This window comes from Bison bison, unplaced genomic scaffold (assembly GCF_000754665.1).
Source record: "Bison bison bison isolate TAMUID 2011002044 unplaced genomic scaffold, Bison_UMD1.0 scf7180017864518, whole genome shotgun sequence".
NCBI classification, from domain to species: Eukaryota; Metazoa; Chordata; class Mammalia; order Artiodactyla; family Bovidae; genus Bison; species Bison bison.
The window spans coordinates 10,400,756-10,426,083 of NW_011495071.1; the positions used below are offsets into that span (position 1 = coordinate 10,400,756).

Below are 25,328 nucleotides of genomic sequence, written 5' to 3' on the forward strand. Positions count from 1 at the left end.
GAGAAGACCACCAACAGCAGCGAGCCCGAGTAACCCTGCCGCCGCCGAAGATGCTCCGCTCCTCTGCCCGCTGCGGGGGCGGGATGCGCCGGGCCGGCGCCTGCTGCCTGCCGGGCCCTCGGACTTGTACAGCGTCCACCCTTCTCTCCGGATTTTGGATCCAGTAACTTTACAAACAGATCAAAGAGCCTGACGCCCCAGCCGGAGGCGGCGCCCTGGTCCGGGGAGCTGGGGCCACCCCAGAGACGATGCGCCCAAGTGGCAAGGGACTCTCTGCCTCCTAGCCACAAGCCCCCACTCCCCTCAGTGGGCCTTCCCATCCCGCCAAAACTACAGAGTCCGGGTGGGGGTCCCTGTCCAGACCGTCAGATGAATTGGTGGCATCATCAGTGGAATTTCCCCCTAGGAAGGGGCCATTGTACCCTGGGTCTAGTTCTTACAGGAAAAAAAAAAAATTAAACTCAACAGGGAAGTTTTTCTTTTCTGGATTTGTATATTTTTGTTAATGTTCTTTTGTTGTCTCTTTTGCCTTCCTTCCCTTCTTTGTTGTCTCAATTCTCTTCCCTTGTTTTGCTTTCTTGGGGAGGCGGGGAGGCTGGATTAGGGATTGGAAGTCACCATAATCTCTGTTACCATTTCCCTAAATTTTAGGATATGGAGCAGCCAGTGCATCAAACTCCAGGTGCTGAATTCTCCTTTCTGTGTGGTGACGGGGGACACAGGGGCATGGAGGAGAAGGCTCTTGGGAAGAATTAGGTGGAGAGTCTCCAATAAAGGTCCATTAAAGTAATTTTTAAAACGTCCCAAACCAATGAACTCAAAGTTGACTGAGAGAACTTGGAATGCCTGAGAGGTTAATATGTCCCTTCTTTCTGTTTCTCTTTTTGACTTTCACTGTGATTGGGTTTGGTGTGGTCTTTGATGAAAGTGATCTCTGAGAAGGAGAGAAGAGAGAGGAGTGCAGAAGGCATTGACTATCCCAGGGCTGGTTTAAGGAGCAGAGAGGGTAAATGCAAACTTCCTGGACAGTGGTCTTGGCTCAGTGTTCATGGGGTGGGGGGTGGGGAGAGGATGGGGCCCCCTGCTGGTCCGGTGCAGACTTTGTTACCTGCACCTCTTTTTAACAAAATTCAGTAGCTGCCTATGAAGCCAGAGCTATCCTGGATTGGGTGACTTCTTGCTACTAGATGGGAGACCTGGGTACAAGCGCACACGTGTGTGTGTGTGTGTGTGTGTGTGTGTGTGTGTTTATTATATAGAAAGACCATAAATAATCAAGACTTTGCCAGGTTCCTGGGAGAGAGGTAGGGTCTTGTGGCCAGTGCACAGGCCTGGGAACTAGGAACTCTTGAGTTCTTACCGACACATGGGCAGTAGCCCCCTTGTATGACTTCACATGAAGCATCTCACTTCTCTTCCATCTGCACACTCAGAGTTACTGATGCTTTCCAGGCTGTCAGGTGCCTGCAAAGTGCTTCTCTGCTTGTGAGATGCTTGAGGGTCCACAGCATCTTCTGACGGGAGGGGAAGCCTTCCCAGCAGCCACTTGATCTTTGCTTGGCTTCTCCAGTTGGGAGGTTCACACACAGAGTTCTCATGTTCTGATGAAAAACAAATTCTATGCAATTTCTGTTTGTCAGTTTAGAAAATCCAGAGGGAGAGAGAGCTAAATAGCTACGACGATCACCTCCCCCACCGTCAACACCTTGAATCGAAATTGTCCTCCCATTGTTTCTGTTCTGAATGTACTAACGTAAAGACCCCTTCGGAAGACGACGAGCTTAATTCCATGTTTTTGCCATCGACATTAGGTTGACATCTTCTTTGTGCCAGGACAGTTGGTTAGAGCAGCCATCCTGGGGGTACCCTGAGGCGTCAAATAAAGGATACCCGTTTTGTACTAGGCTGACCTCTTCTCTCACATGAATTTGAGTCCTCTTACTTTTTCCTCTTAACTCATCAAATGTCAGCAAGCTCTGCAGACACGAGTCTTTTTTTTTAAACCTTGCTTGCTTGAACCACCTGAAGGAACACAGACTTGGCGGGAAGGGCACCTGGAGGCCGACAGACTGCAGACCAAAATGGTGCCACGCTGCCCTCAACTCCAGCCCTTGCTTCGCACAATGTGGTCCCTACTGTCAGATCACATGTGGAGCAGGAAGGGTTTGTTTTTTGTTTTTTTTTTTAAAGACAAATAAAACTCATTTTTATGAGCAAGACATCTTGATCAATAACAAACTTTTTTTAATGGATTAGTGAAGTAAATGTCCCCATGAATCATTTATAAAGTCTGTTTCTTTCACGGAATAAAGATAAGACTGGCGGCGCAAGGCAGTTTCTATCAGCTGCAGAAACCATTGTTGCACCTCGCTCAAGCTGCTGCGTGAACTTGCAACCAGCTAGTTCTCTTCCTTGGTTCGTCTCCACTTTTATCTGTTGGTTGTTGCCTTTCTTTTCCATTCTGTATTTTCTATCTGACTCTGTATACTGTATAAAGCTGTTTTTTCTTGTCTGTTTATCTTTCTTCGACTGGAATATTTACAATAAAACAGAAAGAAACCCTGAAATGTTAGTGATGGATGAAAGCTGTCTGGGTTTCGAAAGAGTGGTTTGGTGTGTCCAAAATCCAGGTACTCTGAAAGCAAATAAAAATATAAACCCACATTTTGTCTTCCCCTCCACCTGCCCTTCTCTCTTGCCCTCTCTTCAGTTCCCACCCCCTTCAGCTCTTTGTTCAGACCCCAGAAAAACCTAGGTGGCTTCTTTCAGTTTGTAGTCCTGGAGACAGAGTCAATCCCCACCTCCCACCCCCAAACGGATACACATGTTAATGAAGTTCAGGATTCATAGGGTTTTGTCTTCCTAAATGCACTTTCACAGAATAGTCATCTATTGATACCTAGGGTAACTCTAGTCAGATATCACCCCAGATTCCACTGGGAGCTTGAAGATTACATCAATTAAAATATAATACTTTGCTTTATTTCTTTTAATTGCCTTGCAGGGCCCCAACGGTCACAAGATCTCTACCTCAGAACCCAGGTGGGGTGTAAGTTGAGTACGTAGATGGCCAAAAATCTTTTGGCTTCCTCTAATCCAATGCTCATATGAGAATATTCATCCTGGGAACTTGCCAACCGGCCCTCTTATTGGTTAGGTGAGACCGAAATATCATGATAACCAATCCGCCTGGGGCTTCTCTGTGAAAGTTTATTAGTTTGGAATTCCAAGGAGTTTAATTTTCTTTGGGAATCCAAGGGGGACTTCCCATGGTGCAGAAGGCCAGAAAGGGCCGGGGCATTTCAGACTCGGCAGGCTGGTGGTTTGAGTGAAGCTTGAGAGAACCATTTGTAACCCTCCCTCCAGTGGGGTGTGCACAGCAGTAAAGCAGTCTGGACATGATAAGGGGGATTTGGTTCCCTGATGGGTAGGCGACTCTCTGGAGGTAATAACAAAGAGGCCTGTTGGGAAAATTCAGAGAAGGAATCCTTTCATAAAGATTTCACTTAAAGCTACTGCTTCCTATGGGACCTCTCAAAGAGAAAAATTAAGCCTTTAGTTGCTTTGAGCTGTTCGCTTGTCTTTCTGTGAAAGGTGGCTTCTCCCCACAACCCCACAGGCAAATCCTCCAACATTAGCCAAACGGAGTGCCTCAGGGGCTGACAACCAGGGATCCTACTGCATGCCTCAAAGATTGGTGATGACGTGCCTTTAGAGAACTCCTCTCATGGAAAAAATATTCGTTATTGCTGTTTAGTCGCTGAGTCTTGTCCAACTCTTTTGCGACCCCATGGACTGTAGCCCACCAGGCTCCTCTGTCCATGAAATTTTCCAGGCAAGAACACTGGAGTGGGTAGCCATTTCCTTCTCCAAGGGATCTTCCGGACCCATGGCTCGACCCAAGTCTCCTGCCTTGAAAGGCGAATTCTTTATCATCTGAGCCACCAGGGAAGCTAGAAATAACAGGTGTTGATTGCAGAGGAAAAAGTCTCTAAGTTTTAAAACTGAGGAGGTCAACAACCCTTCTGTAATTTAAGGGCAACCTGGAAAGAGCAGTTCTGTCACTATCAACAGAATGTTATCCTTCAAATTCTATTAATTTCATACTAATTTCCAAATCTGAATGAAAACATATTAATGTTACCGTAAGAACTGGCACGAAGATCAAGAAAGAAAAATGCTTGTGAGGGGAGTAGAATGGAAAACAAACTCTCTGATCAGAAATGGCAGAAAAGTTGATGGCCTAAGAAGAACCATAAAGAGGTTGAGTGTAGGGACTTCCCTGGCAGTTCAGTGGTTAAGACTGCTTTCCAGTGCAGGGGGTGAAGTTTCGATCGCTGGTCAGGGAGCTAAGATCCCATGTAATGTGCAGCCAAAAAGCATAAAAGAGAAGTAATATTGCAGCAAATTCAATAATGACTTTTTTTAAAAAGGAGTTGAGCATATAATCTGCTCATATATTAAGTGAGACCATGCATGTAAATATTTTAGTGGTCAGGATTGAAGGAAATGAGTCAGAGAACCAATGCATTGTAACTGAGTTGTATCTGGGTAGTTTAACTTATTTACAAAGGTAAATATATAGAGTCTTACTGCAAATATGTAGAGTCTGTATTATAGAGGATGGAGGTCAGACACATAAGCGCAATGATCCTCTTGCCAGAAAATTAGCTAAAGAATCCTGCTGCTCACTCCCTGGCCATCTTGGTGGCTGCTCTTGGTTGGAGGCATCCCGCATCAAAGGCAAGAAGATGGTGGCTGCAAAGAAGACGAAAAAGTCACTGGAGTCGATCAACTCTAGGCTCCAGCTGGTTATGAAAAGTGGAAAGTACATGTTGGGGTACAAACAGACTCTGAAAATGATCAGACAAGGCAAAGCAAAACTGGTCATCCTCACCAACAACTGCCCAGCCTTGAGGAAATCTGAAATAGAGTATTATGCCATGTTGGCCAAAACTGGTGTCCATCACTACGGTGGCAATAATATTGAATTGGGCACAGCATGTGGAAAATACTACAGAGTATGCACACTGGCTATCGTTGATCCAGGTGATTCTGATATTATTAGAAGCATGCCAGAACAGACTGGTGAAAAGTAAATCATGTACAATTTTTCTTTAATAAAACTGGCCAGAGCTTGTTTTTTTTTTTAAAAAAAAAAAAGAATCCTGCTAACCCTTCAGAATCCCTTGTACCCAATCCAGTGTTCTCTCTTGACTATGGCAGAAAAGTCAGAGGGGAACAGGGACCAAGAGGCCTGTCATCCTGTTGGGAATTATTCTTAGATTCGTGCGTGACCTTGAGAGGGTGTTTCTTCAGTCTACAGCCCCACATTAGAGTCTGTGTCTGTCTTCTGTCTGAGAAGACAACAGTTACCTGTAAGAAACAGTGAAGATAAAGCACAAAATATCCAAGTGCTGGAGTGTGTGATTTGGAATCAAATCATGTAGACATTCCGAGAGGCTGAAGATTCCAGGTCATTGAGATCGGCTTAGTGGAGGAAGCAGGACGGTTTGCGACTTGGGGTTGTTAATTAATTAGTTTATTTATTTTGGACATCTAGAAAAACAAGAGTTCACTTTTCCTGGGAATGAAATATGGTTAATTCATGTTGATGGATTCAGCGCCGTTCTGATAAGAGATAGCTTGTTGAGGCAGTTGTTTTGTTTCCCCCACAGCGTTCTTTTTCCCAGGATTCCAGCTCACCTATTATGCTTCTTCCTATTTGCTGCCAGTACTGTTTAGAAATTTTCACCACTAGCTCGTTCCTGGGCTTCTTTATGTTGTATTAGTGGGATTAGCTATAGAGACAAACAGCCTAGACCTACAGAATACAGAAAGGCTAACTGTGAAACAAGCAATGAGACGATCTGAAGTGGATTATGAGCTCTTTTTAAAAAAGATTAAATACTTTTTAAACTGGGCGGAAGGAGGGTGAAATACATAACTGAAAGTGTGGAACCAATGTGAAAAACTAATACAGAACCAAATGCCCAAATTTCTGATATACAGGAACATTCAGAATGATTTTCTTTTCAGTCCATTGAACCATCCAGGTAGTCGACGAAGCCCATGGAGCCTGCATGGAAAATTATTCTACTTGGATTGTTCTGATTAGATTCTTAGTAGCTTTTCCATGAAAAATAACAGAATGTAGCTTCCAATTCTACATCATCTGTAATCCTATAGCTCCAAGTGGGCATAGAGAAACATGCTAAATCACCAAAACCAGGTGACATGTGACAGTCACAAGCAGGATAACACACACACACACACACACACACACTCACACACACTCACACACAAGACAGCATTACTGGAGATGTTCATACCCACATACTCAAATGTGGCGACAGGACTTAAAAAGTAGCTTAAAGAGAATCTGATGGAAAATACTTCTGCACAGAGAGACTTAAATTTATTTCTCTGTGCTTCTTTTGCCCCTGTTTATTCAAGCTAAGCTGGTGTGTGTGTGTGAGTTTAGCTCAGACTGGGAGATTCCCATAAGACATCTCTTATGTCTATTTTGAAAGAGAGAAGACAGTTTCCACGATCACTTCAGGGTTTGTCAGTGCTTCTAGATAACTTTCCTGGGTTTAATCTTCTGGCTTTTAGTGGCTTAGTTCTCCCTGAGCAGTCTTGGATGTAATTTATTCCTAAACCAACATATATGTAGATGCATGAAGTAAAAGGTGCTTTTTCCCTATTCCCAGTTGAGGGATAAGATGCCTGAGCTAACTTCTTAAAACCTCTTCACCCTCCACCCCCATCAGATGCAAAACAGAACTCCTCCAGCATGAATAACTGACCAGGCAAAACGTTCTGGTGATAGTGTAATGGAACACCGTCAGTGAGAACAAGAGCAGCACACGTTGACATTCCTCTACTCGACACTTGTCAATCACTTTGTCCATTGTAGGCAGCAAACAATTTTCAGAAAGGTCACACAATGAAACTGTTAAAATGTAAGTGGCTAAGTTGACTGGTGAGCTATAGAAATCTGAAGCAATGTTTTCATTTAGCTAGTCTATTTTCTGTCACAAATAAAACAACAAATTTACTGTGGCTGCCATGATTTCTAGAGGATGTAAGTTCCTCGTTGATTCAGCCCCTGTTGATCTTCCAACCTTCTCCTGACACTTTTCTCACCTTTCCTCCATCCCACCCTGCAGTCAAACCACACTGCTTTCTACTCTATGTATACCCTCTCCATCCCATGCTTTTCTTCTCCTCTGCCTTTACTTTGGCAGTTCCCAGCTCCTGACTTCTCTTTCAACTCTCCACTGTCAAAGTCTGCCTGTATGTATGAGTCACCAGTGGCTCAGATGGTAAAGAATCTGCCTGCAATGCAGGAGATCCGGGTTTGATCCCTGTGTTGGGAAGATCCCCTGGAGAAGGGAATAGCAACCCACTCCAGTATTCTAGCCTACAGAATGGAAAAGAATATGAAAAAAAATATATATATATATATGTATAACTGAATCTCTTTGCTGTACAGAAAAATTAACTCGATATTGTAAATCTATTCTTCAATAAATAAATTTTAACTTATTCTTAAATTTAAAATATTAATTTACTAAAGAATAGTGGATTTACAATGTTGTGTTAATTTCTTCTGTATAGCAAAGTGACTGAGTTATACATATACGTATATATACATATATTCTTTTTCAGTATGTTTCGTCACGGGATATTGAATCTAGTTGTTATAAAGCAGGACTTTGTTGTTGTTCTATGTATAATAGTTTGCATCTGCTAACCCCTAATTCCCAATCCATCTCCCTTCGCCCCCTCCCTCTTGGCAACCACAAGTCTGTTCTCTGTGTCTGTGAGTCTGCTTTTGCTTCATAGATAGGCCGATTTGTATGGTATCTTAGGTTTCACATATAATGATATCATATTTGTATTTGTCTTTCTTTGTATTTGTCTTTCTTTGTATTTGTCTTTTCATCTTTTTAGAGAAAATCTTCAAGGGAAATTTCTTTCAGTTTTCCTGGTGAGTAGGGAGGAAACTGAACTGGTTTTGATTATTTTGGTAAAGTGAAAGTCGCTCAGTCGTGTCTGACTCTCTGCGACCCCATGGACTTCTCTAGGCCGGAATACTGGAGCCGGTAGCCTTTCCCTTCTCCAGGGGATCTTCCCAACCCAGGGATCAAACCCAGGTCTCCCACATTGCAGGCGGATTCTTTACTAGCTGAGTCACAAGGGAAGCCCAAGAATACTGGAGTGGGTAGCTTATCCCTTCTCCAGTGGATCTTCCCAACCCAGGATCTCCTGCATTGCTGGCAGATTCTTTACCAACTGAGCTATCAGTGAAGCCCCTTGCATTTCTCCTGAGCAAGTACTGCCTTGATGGACTTATATTGAATTGGAGAGCCCATGAGTCAAATTTTGATCATTTTATTTTGGAGCAGAAATCACTGCTTTTTGTATGTGTCTTTCTCTTTCTGACTTGTTTTGCTTAGTAGGATAATCTCTAGATCCATCCAAGTTGCTGCAAATGGAAACCTGCCTATATTTAAGATCCAGCTCAAATATTTCCCTGTGACATCTTCAATGATCCCCATCCCCAAGGCAGTAATAATCTCTCCTTCTCCTGAACATTCCTAATCTTTCTCTCCCTGATCATTTCCTGAGCTGTGCTGTGCTTAGTTGCTCAGTCATGTCCGACTCTTTGTGACCCCATGGACTGCAGCCCTCCAGGCTCATCTGTCCATAGGGATTCTCTACTAGAGTGGGTTGCCATACCCTCCTCCAGGGGTTCTTCCCAATCCAGGGATCGAACTCAGGTCTCCTGCATTGCAGGCATATTCTTTATTGTCTGAGCCACCAGGGAAGCTCGATCATTTCCTACATTGAATCATATATGCTTACTCCCACCTACCAGAGTAAGTAAGGCCCTTAATGTACAGAGAAAATGCTTTTCCCATCTTTAATTCATTCACAGTGCATAGGATTCTTTGCACATATTTGGTTCCCATGAATGAATGCATGAATGAATGAGGCAAATTCAGCTGAGAGCAAATGTACATAAAAATGCTGCAGGTTTGAAACCAAGTAGCAGAAATATGCGAATACATTCCTGATTTAAAGCTACTGTGCACAGAACAACTTAAAATTTTACACCAGGCAAAAAATAGTACTTCGTTTATTTAACTGGATGTGAACCTGATGGGGACAGCAGGTTGATAATGTTCGTTAGCTGGTGGAGAGTTGGTTCCAGTTGGGAGGTTCAAGGGGATGTTTTCTTCCAGTTGTTTACATGCCTTCTAAACAGGTGATCAGAATTCAGCCTCTTGACTCCCACACCAGCTTTGGAAAAAAATCAACCATCCTTCTCCCTTCTCTCCTCATTATTTTCAAAAAGTGATTTCTGCTCCAAAATAAAATTATCAAAACATGGCTCATGGGCTCTCCATTTCAATATAAGCCCATCAAGGTAGTACTTGCTCAGGAGAAATGCAATCATCTTTATCAAAATAATCAAAACCAAATTCAGTTTCCTCCTTACTCACCAGGAAAGCTGAAAGAAATTCCTCTTGGTGATTTGGTTTTTACATGTGAAAACATCATAATTGTTTAAAAGTTAACAAAGTAGAGCTCTAGTATGTAGACTGATTACCATTCTGGGAAGTCTAATTGTTTAAAAGTTAACAAAGTAGAGCTCTAGTATGTAGACTGATTACCATTCTGGGAAGTCTGGCCAGTTTTGATGAGCTGGGAAAAATGCTATTATTTCCCTAAAATAGTTCTAGATCAAAGAAGTTAGTGTTTAGATCAAAGAAGTAGAAAGGAAGCAGAGAGAAAGAACCAGCTTTTCTCCAGTATCTGCTACATACCAAATACACTACAAACATTTGTTTATTTAATCCTCGTGACAGCCCTTCTGAATTAAATATTACTATTTTCAGGTCAGAAAAATGTAGGGCTTTGGAAATTAAACAACATACCCAAAATTCCACAGCTGGTAAAAGACAAAGCTCTTAGTGAAAGGCAAATATTCAAATCCAGTTCTGTCTGTGTGCTTTACCCGTGTATCTCCCATTACACCCTATCACCTGATCCCATCTGGGGGATTTTCCTCCAGGAAGAATAGAACTCACAGACAGGGTTCTGCATATGCTTGCTTTTTATTAGCTAGGATTCTTGCTTTTTTGTTGTCGAAGCAGACAATTCACTCTAAATCTACAACTTTGTTCACCACTAATATTTTGCGTTTGTTTTTGAAACAACCCGCTTCAATACTGAGAAATCATCAGAGATGCTCAATATACTACTTTAGAGATGGAATTTCAGTAGAAGGAGAGTTTTTATTAGGTTGTCTGGCGATATTTCTTATTATTAACGACAATGACGTTTGATGGCTTTAATACGGCATGCATCAATGAACCAGAATGGTCATTTAGTTGATGCAAACATCCAGCTGCTCTGTTTTTGATTACAGAGAGAGTCCTGTTCAGTGATCAGAGATAACAATGTAAATGAGGAAAATTATACATAAAGCCCTGAGGATCTAGAAGTTTGCCCCCTAGACTTGTAAATCTGGAAGGACTGTCATTCAGTAGTCAGGTACTCCATTTTAGTTTATACCCTACAATTAAAATGATACCCAAGCCTCTGTGACCAAAGAAGTAACTGACCATTCAAACCAATAAAACTTTATTAAGTGTTATGTTTGCCTTGATGGGAAGGGAGCGAGGTTTGTGGGTGCTGTTGAGGGATGTGAAGATGGATGAAGTCGTGTGGACTTTTTATCCTTGTAACCCCTAGAACTAATTGCATATGTTACTGAGATACAGGATATGGATCAATTAAAGAATTTGTAAACAAATGCTGAGTTCCCCATCATTGTGAGTATGCAAAGTTGATGGTATCAGAAATATCTTCATGGATTAACAATATGGTTATATTTTATGATGTCAGACTAGATGATGTGCTATAATGATCCCTTATAGGAGAGGGAGATGATCATAATAGTAATATTCTTTCTTTTATTGAGTACTTAATAATCGCCAGATACTATGCTCTGTGTTTTGTAGATGCTATTTTTATATTCACGACTGGGAGTTATTATTTTCCTCCTGCTACAGAAGAGGAAACTATTTTACTTGGCCAGCAATTTAGAAGTCAATTGTGGAACTAGGATTTGAACACAGCTGCCCTGCTCTAGAGTATTACTATTTTTAGCAAAGTCTTTTTCATTTCAACCTTGATATCTTATGATTGTCAGGCATGGGGTCTGCCTTCAAAGTGTCACTTAAAAGAGGAGACAAATGTACACAGCTATAATGCAAGGGGGGATAATATAGAACACGTAATATTACGATCTTGTTGAAGAAATAGGAAACAGAGTTACAAACTAATAAGAGAGATTTATTTAAGGATGAAAAATGTGATTACAAAAGACATAATAAGGAATTATTTTATCAACAAGCCTTATATTCAGCAAGAATTTATTATTATATAGTCCAAAAAGTTCTTTTGACATCTCTTGTATGCACTTTTCTGTCTAGATACTGAAGGATACAAGAACAAGGCATTTAAAACTGAAGGAACTCATTTTCTGGGCTGCTCATTTGACCCTGAATCTTAATTTGATTTTGTGACATTTCTGTTACTGTTTTTCAACCAAATTTATACTTTTAAGGTTTAGCATTTTATGATTAATAAAGTAGTACACATGCATTACAGAAAATTTGGAAAATCCAAAAAGTATAAGAAAAAACTACCCAAATGTCAATAACTAAAGGTCTTCATTTTTTAAATTTTGTCTTCTAGTCATTTTTTTGTGTCTTTGAATCATTATGATTTTAATGTATATAATTACATTATTACCTAACTTTCTCTCCATATACACTGGGCTATCCAACAAGATTCTGAACTAGTAGAAGGCAGGAATTAGGTACCACACTTTCCTGGAGTCCTTGGACTACATACAAGTAAGTTTGCACTGTTCTGTCAGCATAGTAAGTGCAAGAATCATGAATGGATTGATTATCAATCAATCAATCAATAAACACAAAATATAAAACAAAGTTCTCCACCTTTGAAGAATTGAGAGTCCATATTAATTAAGTCCATATTAAAGTTCTAATTGCACAACGAATTTTACCCTAAGACTTGCATGCATGGCTGCTAAGTTAAGTCAGTTGTGTCCAACTCTTAGGGACCCTATGGGCTTTATCTCTCCAGGATCCTCTGTCCATGAGATTATCCAGGCAAGAATACTTGAATACAGAGTGAGTTGCTGCACCCTCCTCCAGGGGATCTTCCTGACCCAGGGATTGAACCTGCATCTCTTATGTCTCCTGCTTTGCAGGCAGGTTCTTTACCACTAGCACCCGCTGTGAGGCCAACATATGGCTAAATACTAAATGAGTCATTGCAGGATACTCTTTAGAAAGAAGTGATACGTGGTGAGGAAAGATGGCCTGGGACATACCTGTGGGGTTATAACTATGGTGGAAGAAGCTGAGCTTAATTTTTTGGACCATCCAATAGGCTCCCTATAGACATGGGTTGTTCTGTCTCTAGCCAGTTCCCATTATTCTGCTCGGTGCCAAGTGGCCTCTCCACTGACAGTCTCAGAGGACCTGCTATATTCTACACAAGCAAAAGAAACCAGAGCCTCTCTCCCTACATGAGGGAAAGTACCTAGCTAGAGTTTCCACTCAGCTCTGGGATCAGGAGGGAATTCTAGGCTTCACAGCCTCATGATGGATAGCTTTCTCCAGTGGTAAACTTACGAGGAAGGCGTTTTAAAACTCCTTTTTAGAGTTCTTTCTCTCCTTTAAGTGAAAGGCTGCTCAGGGGGAAGTGCTGAAACCGTACTCTCTCCTGCCTAGTTATCTGATGATTGTGGTCCTGGCGCTCCCATTATACAACTTGCGCTGAAGTGTATTGGAGCTGAGTGCCTTGGCTACAATGGGCAGCATGTGAGAGGGACACTTTGGGGACGTGGGGGCTTCTCAGATGGCCTGAATTCAATGAACAGTTTGCAGCTAATCAATAGGGGCATAGCAATCAGGTAGATGTAAGTAGAGCTGGATTTGAAGGATTTTCACGTAATCGGTTTGGAGAATTACCTTGGGTATAAAGAGATGTGTAACATCAAGCCGCATTTGGCATATTTCAGCTCAGGTTGTGGCAGCTGGTCTGACAGGCTGCCTGCCCCTTCCACAGTTCTGTTAATTCCAGATGAAATGAAAATACCCTCCTTAGTAGTCATTAAGGTTCCAATTTTATTTCTCATTATTAAACCATGAAGTTGGCAAAAACATTTAAATTAAGCAAAATGAAGAGATTTATGAGCAAATTGGAGTCAAGGTGAAACATTGAAGCTTAATCTCAAAAGATTAAGACAGGCACAATAACCAGCCTATTGGAAAAAAAAAAAAAAAAAGCATATCTCAGAGTAAACAGGAGGAAATGTTCTTTCTTATTTTTTCCCAAAGAACTAACCCTTTAAAATTGAGTTTTTTAGATGATGACTTCACGCTTCGTAATACCCACCTGATTTGAGAAATGTTGGAATAAGATTTAAATGGTATTTTAGTCTCCGTGTAAAACTAGAAAGGTATGTCACACTGATAGCCCCAAGCAGCTGACAGTCTCCTGCGGAGGCAGAGTGCTGTGATGAGAGCAACATGAATTATTTCAGATCCCCCTTGCCCTGAAGACAGAACCCTGCTCGGTGGCCGGCATGAGGGTCAGAGATTAAACTTGTTTGATCTTCAGTTTCTCCACTGAGACTGTCAGTAAGGAGCTGGTGTGCCAGAGGGAAGGATGTTTCCAGCCAGCTGAGTGTCCCATGGGTAAGCACAGGGCTGAGACCCCACCCGAATTCCTTATTGGAGGCTGCCTTCTTCCTTGAGAATGCCATAGCAGGGGCAACCTTGAAAGGTGATGACAGACACAAAAGGTTCCATAGGCAGTCACCTAAGCAGGGCACCAACTACTGAAAGCATTTTAATTTAATACCAAAGAGCGTCATGGATAATCATAATCCCATCTATTGATCCTAAACCTCTTTCAGCAGTGAGGAGATGCAGTTACTGTAAGGGCAGTAAGGGCAATGACTGTTCCCCAGGGACTTTGACAGAAAAATCCATTCACTTCAAAACTGAACACCAAGGCTTTTCTGGAAGGTAAGTGGCACGACCCGGATGTTAGTGTTGATTACTGGAAGATTCCAACTGTCCCCTCAGACTGCGTGTCCCCCATAAACCTGTTCTGATACCTGACATAGTCAATAGAGTGGCTTCTTTGGGTTCAGCAGGTATGACATTGAGTTAATCATTATAAGTCAATGACACCATAGCAGAAGCAAGGTCTGGGAGAGGTCAACTTTTACGAAGGTTATAGAGGTTCCTGCCTCCAAGGATTCTGGGGTTTCTGGGGGTGCTGGGTCTATGGGAAAGCAGGTCCCAGAGAGGGAGGGGTGGGGTGGGGTAGGGCAGGGGAGCAAGGAAACTAATGTTTCTTTCGTTTTAATTGTGTCCCAGGTATGACACTAGGTGCTTTCACATAAATTATATTTAATCCTTGCAGCAACCCTCTCAGGCAATCTTTTTCACCCTCATTTTAGAGCTAAAGAGTTGGAGGCTCAGGGAATTGAAGTAATTTGCACAAGTTCACCAACCTCTCCCATTATGGATGTGAAAAAAAAGAGCTGGCCAGCCTCAAAGATCATGCTTTCTCTGTGACATCATGCCAAGTCCCTGGAAGTTAAGCACAAGGAGCCTTATTGCACAACTGGGTCAGCCAGGAGTCACCTGTCCCAGCAGCATATGTGGGAAATTTTAAGTGGGAAAAACACCCAGTCTCCTTTAATAAAAATGTGTTGCTGTTCAGTCATTAAGTCGTGTCCGACTCTTTGCAACCCCATGGGCTGCATCATGCCAGGCCCCTCTGTCCTCCACTATCTCCCGGAGTTTGCTCAAATTAATGTCCGTTGAGTTGGTGATGCTATCTAACCATGTCATCCTCTGTCAACCCCTTCTCCTTTTGCCTTCAATCTTTTCAGCAGGGTCTTTTCTAATGAGTCAGCTCTTTGCATAGAGTGGCAAAAGTATTGGAGCTTTAGCTTTAGCATCAGTCTTTCCAATGAATATTCAGTGTTGATTTCCTTTTAGGACTGACTAGTTTGATATCTTTGCAGTCCAAGGGACTCTCAAGAGTCTTCTCCAGCACCACAGTTTGAAATCTTCAATTCTTCAGTGATCAGCCTTCTTTACAGTCCAACTCTCATCTGTACATGACTACTGGAAAAACCATAGCTTTGACTATACTGACTTTTGTTGTCAAAGTGATAATTCTGCTTTTTAATATTTAATACACTGTCTGCATGTGTGCATGCTAAGTTGCTTCAATCATGTCCGACTCTGTGAGACCCTATGGGCTGTAGCCCTCCAGGCTCCTCTTGTCCATGGGATTCTCCAGGCAAAAATGCTGGAGAGGGTTGCCATGCCTTTCTCCAAAGACACTGTCTAGGTTTCCCAAAGCTTTCCTTTCAAGCAGCAAGTGTCTTTTAACTTGAAATGGAGGGAAAATCTCTACTTGAGAATGGGAGACTAGACCTGACTGGTCTGATCTCTGCCCTCTCAAGATTCGCATTCAGCTTGGAGTTTTATCACAAATCATTCTTGCTGCCACCTTTGTCTTTGGGGCCAATCTGATCTTTCACAAAAGGACTCAAGTGGACTTAGGACGCTTAATTTGCTATGGCAGCAGTGCAGCAAGGGTAAAATGATGACATAGGACAACCAAAGGCTCAAAGATAAGTAAAGGAAAATAAACATGGATTAGAGGCAGCAAGTAATCAGACTCAGGGGCTGTGGCTGCTTTCCAGAGCATGGTCCATCCTCTCAGGTGACTTTGCAGTCACCGCCCTACTCAGCTTCCAGCCTGAGTTCAGGTGGCAGAGGCCAACTCCTCCACCCCAAGCATCTGGAATGTCTTTCTTAAAAAACCTTATTTTTTAATATTTATTTTATTTATTTGGCTGCACCAGGTCTAGTTGCAGCAAGAAGGATCTTTGATCTTTGTTGCGGCATGCGGGATCTAGTTCCCAGACCAGGGACTGAACCCAGGCCCTCTGCACTGGGAGTGCCGAGTCTCAGCCACTGAAGCAGCAGGGAAGTCCCTGGAATCTCTTAAAGCATCTTAAGGAAGTTTAGGCCACAGTCTAAAGTTAGGCTTCAAATTTCAAAGAAACGACTTGCCCTATGTAGATGAGCACCCGCCTTGACTTATTTATTGGTAGCTGCAAATTCTTAACCCAATCTGAACAGAAAAAGGTAAAAAGGCAAGTATTATAGGAAACGGAGAAGAACTTTTAACAATTTGTCAAAATATGAACACGTGACATTTTTATTTTAAATACAACTGCTCAAAGCATTGGCAGCACTCACCTTAACCACAGTTATCAAATAAAATGAATGAATTCTTCTCACACATCATTCACTACATCTAGAACAAGGCTATGTTTTCACAGAGCTACCAAATCAGCTACTTTTCAAACACCAGAAGATCTTCAAAACAACACTAAAATAATATTTCACACCTACCAAGGAGGCTAAATAAACAAATAAAAATTTGATAACGTTAGGAGCTGGTGAGGATGTTTGCTCAAGAGAAGTCTCAGCTGCTGGTTGGAGTGTAAACTGGAAAGAAAAATTGGCAACATTCAATGAAGGTAAAGATGAGGAATATTCTATGAATCAATTGTATATCTTGGTATACACTCTAGAAAAATTCTTGCAACTGTTCACAAGCAGACATGAACAAGAATATTCACTGCAGCAGTTTATAACAGCCAAACACACAGATTGCTTAAAAAAAAATCTGGACAAAATTTAAATGTCCACCAATAAACGGATGGACTTTTAAAGTTATGATTTAACTGGTACAAATGGAACAGTTTACAGTTGTAAAAGTGAATAAGGTGCCTGTACCTATGAATAAGTCTTTACTGTATAATACTGAGTGAAAACCCCCGTATCTCAGGGGGTTTTCCCTCATATGCCATCTCTCAAGTTTAACCATTGACCACAAAAACCACTCATTCATTCTTTAAAGTAATATTCTTAATTTTACAGATGCAGCCTCTGTTAGATATTCTGGGAGGTTGAACTATTGATCTAAGGCCAACAAGGATACTTCTTCTTAAGATCTCACGGTTTGAGTGCATCTGTAACATAAATGGAGGGCTTCTTATAGTGGTGCTGGCACAGTCTTGGTGTGTACTGATGAAACAAAACAGATGCAAGCAGGAAAGCAAAACCAGAAAACAACTCCCTACTACAAATGCATGAAAGGAAGGGTAACTTTGTTAATGAAACGCAGATAAGTGGTTTTTAATGAGAATGTGTTCGTAGAAATCAAGACTGTCCAAGAACAACGCAGGTTGCACTATGGCTACCAACAAAGTAAAAGGATTCCGAAGTGCTTCTCTTTCTCTCTCTTCTGGAGTATTAAACCTATTCAAAAGGTCCACAGAGTGATTTCTGTTTTCAAATAATTTTTAGTCCTACGTGCCATTGGAAAGAAGGCACACAACATCGAAAAGGTTTACAAGAAATCGGTGGAAAAAAAAAAAGAAATCGGTGGTCTTGGTTGTGGGGAGGGGGGTGACCTAATTAATCGTAGAAATACAGAGGTTGTATGGGGAGATGGAAAGTCAGGACTGGAGTCAGATTCTGGCTGTACCACTTATGAGCTGCTGGTGCTTCAGGCAGTTCATTTAATGGTTATAATCTCCAAAGTCTATTTTAAAAAAAACTTTTAAGTTTTGTGTTGGGGTATAGCCAACTAACTATGTTGTGATAATTTCAGGCAAACAGTGAAGAAACTCAGCCATATATACATACATACCCATTCTCTCCTAAAACCCCCTCCCACCCAGTCTGCCACATAACTTTGAGCAGAGTTCCCTGTGCTATACAGTAGATCTGTGTTGGTTATCCATTTTAAATATAGCAGCATGTTCCTGTCCATCCCAAACTCCCTAACTTCAATGTCTTTTTGATAAAATAAAATGTCTTGAAATATTGCTGGGAGGATTACAGAGATAATACAAGTCAAGTACATATATATGTTTGTGTGCACAGTTGCTCAGGCGCTCAGTCGTGTCTGACTCTTTGTGATCCTCTGGACTGTAGCCTGCCAGACTCCTCTGTCCATGGGATTTCCCAGGACAGTGGGTTGTCATTTCCTACTGGAGTGGGTTGCTATTTCCTACTCCAGAGGATCTTTCCGACCTAGAGATCAAATATCTCCTGCATCTCCTACGTTGGCAGGCGGATTCTTTCCCATGTGCCAACTTGGGAAACCCCAGAGTGTATATATAAATATATGTATGTATATGTGTGAGTGTGTATGTGTGTGTTGTGCTTAGTTGCTTAGTCATGTCCGACTCTTTGTGACACCATAGACTATAGCCCACCAGGGTCCTCTGTCCATGTGGGTTCTCCAGGCAAGAATATGGGAGTGGGTTGCCATGCCCTCCTCCAGGAGATCTTCCCAACCCAGGTCTACCACACTGCAGGCAGATTCTTCAGCAACTGAGCCACAAGGGAAGCCCATATATATAAAGAACTTAGAAAGTGATAAAGGCCCAAGAAATGGAAGAGCTTGTGATGATGATGGTGACGATGTTGATGAGGACAAAGACACTTTCCCAAGCTGCTACTGTGCACTGCCGTCAACTACAGCCTCCTTCTGGTATTTATATGCTGGTGGGAAAGGCATAGGAGACTTCAAGCTGAATAAAACTTAACTCTGTAAAGCATTTACTGGCAAATCTAACTGCTTGCACATAGGCGATAACTAGCCAGTCTATTTTAATAATAAAAGGGTTTTTTTGGTTTCAATTTCTGGTTGCCCTTTGTTGATCAGTAGAGAACTGATTATACAGTCTATACTGGGCCCATAAAGAATTATTCTTAAAGAATTACCCTTTAGCAAGATGCTATTAGCTGTGATGGAGGGTCTTTACAAGAAACAGTTCAGTGAATGTCACTAACTCTATTGTAAAGAATGTAAGTCTGATGTTCACTGTATCACATAGGGTCCATTTTACCAGACCTCTAGGGAAAGAGCCCTGTCTGATCTTGGTGCCAAAAAACATCTTAAAAAATCCCTTGGGTACTTGATTTTATCCTTTTGATGCTGTGAACAGACAAAGTTCATTTCCTTTTTTGAGTGAATATCTGGGATGCTCAGTTTGAGACCCAACAGTAACTGCCCATCATCACTGTGTACATTATTTAAGCCTCACCTTGGAGTCATCTTTGTTCTTGCCCTTGTTTTTTTCTTCTCTTTTCACCCTGCTTTTATTTTTTTGGTTGCAGCATGCAAACTCTTAGTAGGATCTAGTTCCCTGACCAGGGATCGAACCCGGGTCACTTGCGTTGGGAACACAGAGTCTTAGCCACTGAACTGCCAGGGAAGCCCTTCGCCCTGCTTTTACCTGGAAGAACACTCATACGTAGATGTACTGTGCTGTGCTTAGTTGCTCGGTCACGTCTGACTCATAGTGATCCCACGGACTGTAGCCCACCAGGCTCCTCTGTTCGTGGGACTCTCCAGGCAAGAATACAGGAGTGGGTTGCTATGTCCTCCTCCAGGGGATCTTCACAATCCAAGGATCAAACCCGGGTCTCCTGCATTGCAGGCAGATTCTTTATCAGCTGAGCTATCAGGGAAGCCCTCATACATAGATACATCTATCTATATATGTATATTCAAATACTTACATATACATATATATATATATATATACACTTACATCTATGCAATACAGTGCTCCATACTAATCTATAAAGGAAATTATGCCAAATGTCATTACTCTGGGTGGTCCAAGGGTTGATTATATTAAGTAGATTATTCTAACGTTTTGTTTTTCCTACAGAAACATCATCTACACTGTTTGAAATGCAGCTCTCTAAAAGGCAGTTAAATTATTAACTCCCATCTAGATCCTAAATGAGTGTTTTTCCCAATACATCATTTATAATATACTGTTGCCCCTCAGGAGTTGAGGTATTAAAGTGCTTTTTGAGACATGCTGGGAAAACTCTGAAAAATAACTTGCTAAAAGAAAACGAGTTCAGGAAAGCAATTTCATGTTCCATTTTCCTGCTGGGATACTATCTGGGATGGGATGGTAGTGTTTACGTGTAAGCAAAAATCTGTTCCGTATGTTGAGAGGAAGACAAAAGCAGTGCCAGTCTGTGATGCTGGGCAGTGGCACTCAGCAGACGATTTTCGAGGCAGAGACTCAAGGACCCGCACTTGGCAATCACCGTCATCTTTATGCATGAAGGACCACCATCACGTTTTCCACCTTCCTTTCGCTTTCTGGTATGTCGGTCTTTTAAAAAATTATATATATTAAGACTTGCCATAGTTCAAAGGTACACCTTAACTCACTCAAATCACAAGTCTTGTCTCTGCCTGAGAAGAGTGCTGATAAGTCAGCATTATTACCACAAGTGAGGGGATGGAAGTCAAATGAACCATGCTGAGGCTGCTCTTTTAGGAAAAGCACACTGAGGCTTCCCTCCCCCAGGACTGTTTTGCTTCTTGGTAATTCTGTCAAAATGTGATTTTTTTCCATTTTTTTCTGGGTCAAATCCCGGTGAGGTGCTGTGGAGATGGGTGTAATTTCATGAGGGAAAAGTATTAATTTTTTACCTGAGAGAAAGCTGAGGAGGGACTTCCCTGGTGGTCCAGTGGCTAAGACTTGGTGCTCCCAATGCAGGGGTCCTGGATTCGATTCCTGGTCAGGGGTCTGGAGCCCACATGCTGCAACACACGTAAAATACGTGGTTTTTTAAAAAGAGAAAAAAAGTTGAGGAAAGGTCTCTTCTCTCATGCCTTCAGTTTCCTCAAAATGTTGAATTGCATTTTTTTTTCCTTTTTAAATTGAAGAATTAATGAAGAGAAGGACAGAGTGTGGTCTGGTGAAGGAGAGGTCCATGGACAAGTTTTGCAGGAGCAGCATCAGCTGCGGTAAAACACAGAAATCTCCATTCTTCCCTGACAAAGCTGAAACTTATGGCTTGTGCCTTGTTTCCCCCAGGACGCAGTGTCCTGATAAGGGGTGACAGCCCCATGGTTAAGATGTAGGCTTTGGAGTCAGACTCTGAATTGAAGTCCCAACTTGACCACTTTTATTGTGTGATGCTCAACAAATGCCTCCACTTAATTTCACTAAGCCTCGTTATTCTCAACTATACAATGAGAATAATAATGAGTACCTACCTCGTAGAATTGCTGTAGGATTAAGTGAAACAATCTTTATGAAGCATTGAGCACAGAACCTGAATATTAAGCACCAAAAGATATCAGCCGTTATTATGTAAATGATCAAAATCATTTTAAGGTTGGTTGATTCACAAACTTTTACTTATGAAATTCCTTTTTTTTTTTTAATAAGAAAATACTCTTTGCCCTCCAAGCAAGATGGCTGAGGAGTCTGCGCTACAGTTCCCTCCCTCGACTGCTCCTGAAGCTGAAGGTCCTAAGGAGGTATCCCCAGAAACAGCCACCCCAGAGCCCACTTCTTCAGCTACAGTCTCTCTGGGAACAGAGGAACCTGTCGCTGACACCATGAAAAAAAGCAACATCCTGCTAAAGGCTGTGGGAGACACTCCTATAATGAAAACAAAGAAGTGGGCTGTAGAGTGAACCCGAACCATCCAAGGACTCATTGACTTCATCAAAAAGTTTCTGAAACTTGTGGCTTCAGAACAGTTGGTATGAAACCAATGGTGTCATTTCCCTACAGAAATTCACAGAGCATTTGTCTCTCGGTACCCAAGGTGGGGGAGGGGATTGATTCCAAGACCATCTTCTGTAGATGCTCAGGTTCCTTATATCAGATCAGATCAGATCAGATCAGTCGCTCAGTCATGTCCAACTCTTTGCGACCCCATGAATCGCAGCACGCCAGGCCTCCCTGTCCATCACCAACTCCCAGAGTTCACTCAGACTCACGTCCATCGAGTCAGTGAAGCCATGCAGCCATCTCATCCTCTGTCCTCCCCTTCTCCTCCTGCCCCCAATCCCTCCCCAAAATGGCCATATTTGCATATAATCTGTGCATATTCTTCCATATACTTTAAATCACTTTTAGATCCCTTATGTTACTTTAGGGTATGTAAATAGTTGCCAGTACCCAACAAATTAGTTTTGCTTTTTGGAACTTTTTTTTTTTTTTAAAGAAGATATTCTTCATGCTCACACATAATAAGATCATGGGATAATTAAGAATTAGTATTTTTATTTTTTAATTATTTTTAATTTTTTTAATTGGAAGATAATTGCTTTACAATGTTGTGTTAGTTTCTGCCACACAACATGAATCAACTGTAAGTATCTATCTGTCCCCTTCCTCTTGAATCTCCCTGGCCCCCATCCATCCCACCTCTCGAGGTCGTCACAGAGCACCGAGCTGAGCTCCCAGTGCTGTACAGCAACTTCCCGCTAGCTATATATTTTACACAGAATTAGTATTCTTAAAATTTCACATATTTACACATTTTAAAAAAGTAGTATGTGTATATTTGAGAACTGTTGTTTATTCAGTGAGGGTTTGGGGTACACAGGGGTTTGCAGACCCCTCTTAAATAACTCCCTGGGGCCAATGGAGTCTGAATCTGTGCCCAAGGAAACATTGTCTCACTGTGGTCCTCTGTTTCTGGGAACAATTGGGTTCAGTGACACATTATAAGGTATTTCATGACAAAGGGCTCTGAGGCTAAATATGTCTGGAGCATGCTTCATGAAATAGCTAAACTCTTTTATGTACTGCAGAATTTTTTGGACCATTTATAATGTGAATAGGTATGGCGGTTCTCCAAGAGGGTAATAGAAGATGCTGTTTTTCCCAGATATTTTTTTTTAACAAAAAGCTGTGTGTGTGTGTGTGTGTGTGTGTGTGAAAGCACCTGCAGCAACTTGGGCACATGAGGGCTTGCAAACTCACCTTTCCAAGACTGTCTTTCACTGGCAGGGTCCCCATCTCATAAGTGCTCACTGGCTTATAGAATTTCTCTGCTGCTTCAGTATTACCCCTAACCTCCATGCTACATACCTCAGTGCTGCTTTTCTTCTTAAGATGCTTCAGTCCTTTAAATAGTCTTCCCAAGGCATTGATTGCCTAGCTCTCTGAGTTTACAAAGCCTTCTATGAGAAAAGTTGGGGGAAGTTCCCAAGGTGTGAACTCTAGGGATTTGATACCTATCCTGTGAAAGCATCCTTCCCCCGCACCACAATACATGACTCAGAATGGTCTCAGCACCTCGACTTTTATCTATGCCCCCGGCCAAGTTTCCTTCCTATGCCAGAAGCTGGGGAGATCTTTTCCCCACTTCTTTCTAGCTTGCTATAATTCCAGTGTCTTCTTACCCTACAAGAACACCAACTTCTCATTCAGACTCCCAGCAACCAGTTCCAGAATTTCCTAACTGGACAAATAGACACCTTTTCTCTATTCATTGTTTGTTAAACAGGCAATTAAATTAAAAAGGCAGTTGAATTTGTAAGCCTAGGGGCTCAGAGAAATCTGGGCTAGCAATGTAGAATTCATCAGCTTGGGGACTTCCCTGGTGGTTCAGTTGTTAGGACTTCTTCTTCCAATGTGGGGGGTACAGGTTTGATCCCTGGTCAGGGAGCTAAAATCCCACAGGACTTGTGGCCAAAAACCAAAACATAAAATAGAACCAATATTGTAACAAATTCAAGACTTCAAAAATGAAGACATTAAAAAAATCTTCAAAAAAATTTTTTTAAATAAAGAATTCATCAGTGTGAAGATGTTATTTAAACAAGTGCAATAGATGACACGACATAGGGAAAGACTAGAGACAGAAAGAAAAGAAGAGGCCTTGGATAAACCCTAAGAAGTTCTAACATTTGGAGGTAAGGTAGAGGAGGATAAACTAGTCAAGGAGACTAAGAAGGAGCTGCTACTGCTGCTAAGTCCCTTCAGTCGTGTCCAACTCTGTGCAACCCCATAGACAGCAGCCCACCAGGCTCCCCCGTCCCTGGGATTCTCCAGGCAAGAACACTGCAGTGGGTTGCCATTTCCTTCTCCAATGCATGAAAGTGAAAAGTGAAAGGGAAGTCGCTCAGTCGTATCCGACTCTTAGTGATCCCATGGACTGCAGCCTACCAGGTTCCTCTGTCCATGGGATTTTCTAGGCAAGAGTACTGGAGTGGGATGCCATTGCCTTCTCTGAAGAAGGAGCAGCAGGTGTGAAAGAGGAGAACTAAATGATGCCCCAGAGGCCAAAAAAGAGGGAGAGGTTAAGTGAAGCAAATGCTACTATGAATTTAAAATGAAAACAGAAGTACTAGAAGTACTCACTGGTGACCCTCACAAGAATGGTTTCAGTGGAGAGTGGTGGAAACAGAATAAAGATTGGAGTAAACCAAAGAGTGAATATTGAGAGAGACAAGAGACAGCATGTATAACAGCTATTTTAAAGATGTTTTGCTGAGACAGGGGCAGATAAATAGAGCAGTAGGGGGAGGGGCATAGAATTTAAAGTCAAGAAGATGGGAAATACTAGAGTATGTTCCTGTTGTGATGCGGATGACCCAGTAGACAAGAGACTTGTGAAGCATATAAAAAGGAGGAAGCCAAAGGGTGGGAGACCTTGAATGGATGAGGGCAGAAGAAACCCAGAACACAAAGGGAGGGTTGGCCTTTGGTAGGCGGAGGGGCAGGGTCTCCATTTTAGCAGAAGAAATGGGGACAGGTGCAGGCTGACTTTTAGGGAAAGGTAAAGGAAGACAAGTAAGTTCACACCAATGGTATTTACTTTTCTTAATGAAGTTTGAAGTGAAGTCATCTGCTCAGCAGGAGGGAAGACAAAGGGGTACAGGGAATTTTACAGAGAGAAAGGAACATTAAGGAGTGGGAAATGAGAAAAACTCACCAAGATGAGTGAGCAATACTGAGTGCCTGTTAAAAGTCAGAAGTAAAGTCAGCTCAGGTATGTGAATTTCTCTAGCAGTACTCACCTTCTCTAGAACTGGCACGGTTAGGTTCATCCTTGAGTTTGCCAGACAAGAAGGACAGAGGGGAAAGAGAGGCACAGAAGTTAGGGATATTTGCAAGGGAGGGAATGTAACGGTGGACCCTGGAGTCCAAACTGTACAGCATCCACCACAATGGCTGGGGTACAAGGAACAATAATGAACAAATAGAAAGCAAACGTCTCTCCTGACAGGACTGCCACGATTCACTTATGTTTCCTTAACAAGGTCACAAAGTGTGAGTTTGTGAATGCAGAGACTATCTCCACAGAAACTGA

The 25,328-nt window shown here is 42.0% G+C and overlaps 1 protein-coding gene across 1 annotated transcript; it reads left to right on the forward strand.

Moving 5' to 3' along the window:
* The first annotated feature begins 4,735 nt into the window (after positions 1–4,735).
* LOC104981407 (60S ribosomal protein L30-like) lies at positions 4,736–5,144 on the forward strand. Its single transcript, XM_010830488.1, has one exon. The coding sequence runs from the start codon at positions 4,752–4,754 to the stop codon at positions 5,097–5,099; it is 348 nt and encodes a 115-aa protein (XP_010828790.1). The 5' UTR covers positions 4,736–4,751; the 3' UTR covers positions 5,100–5,144.
* The last annotated feature ends 20,184 nt before the right edge of the window (positions 5,145–25,328 follow it).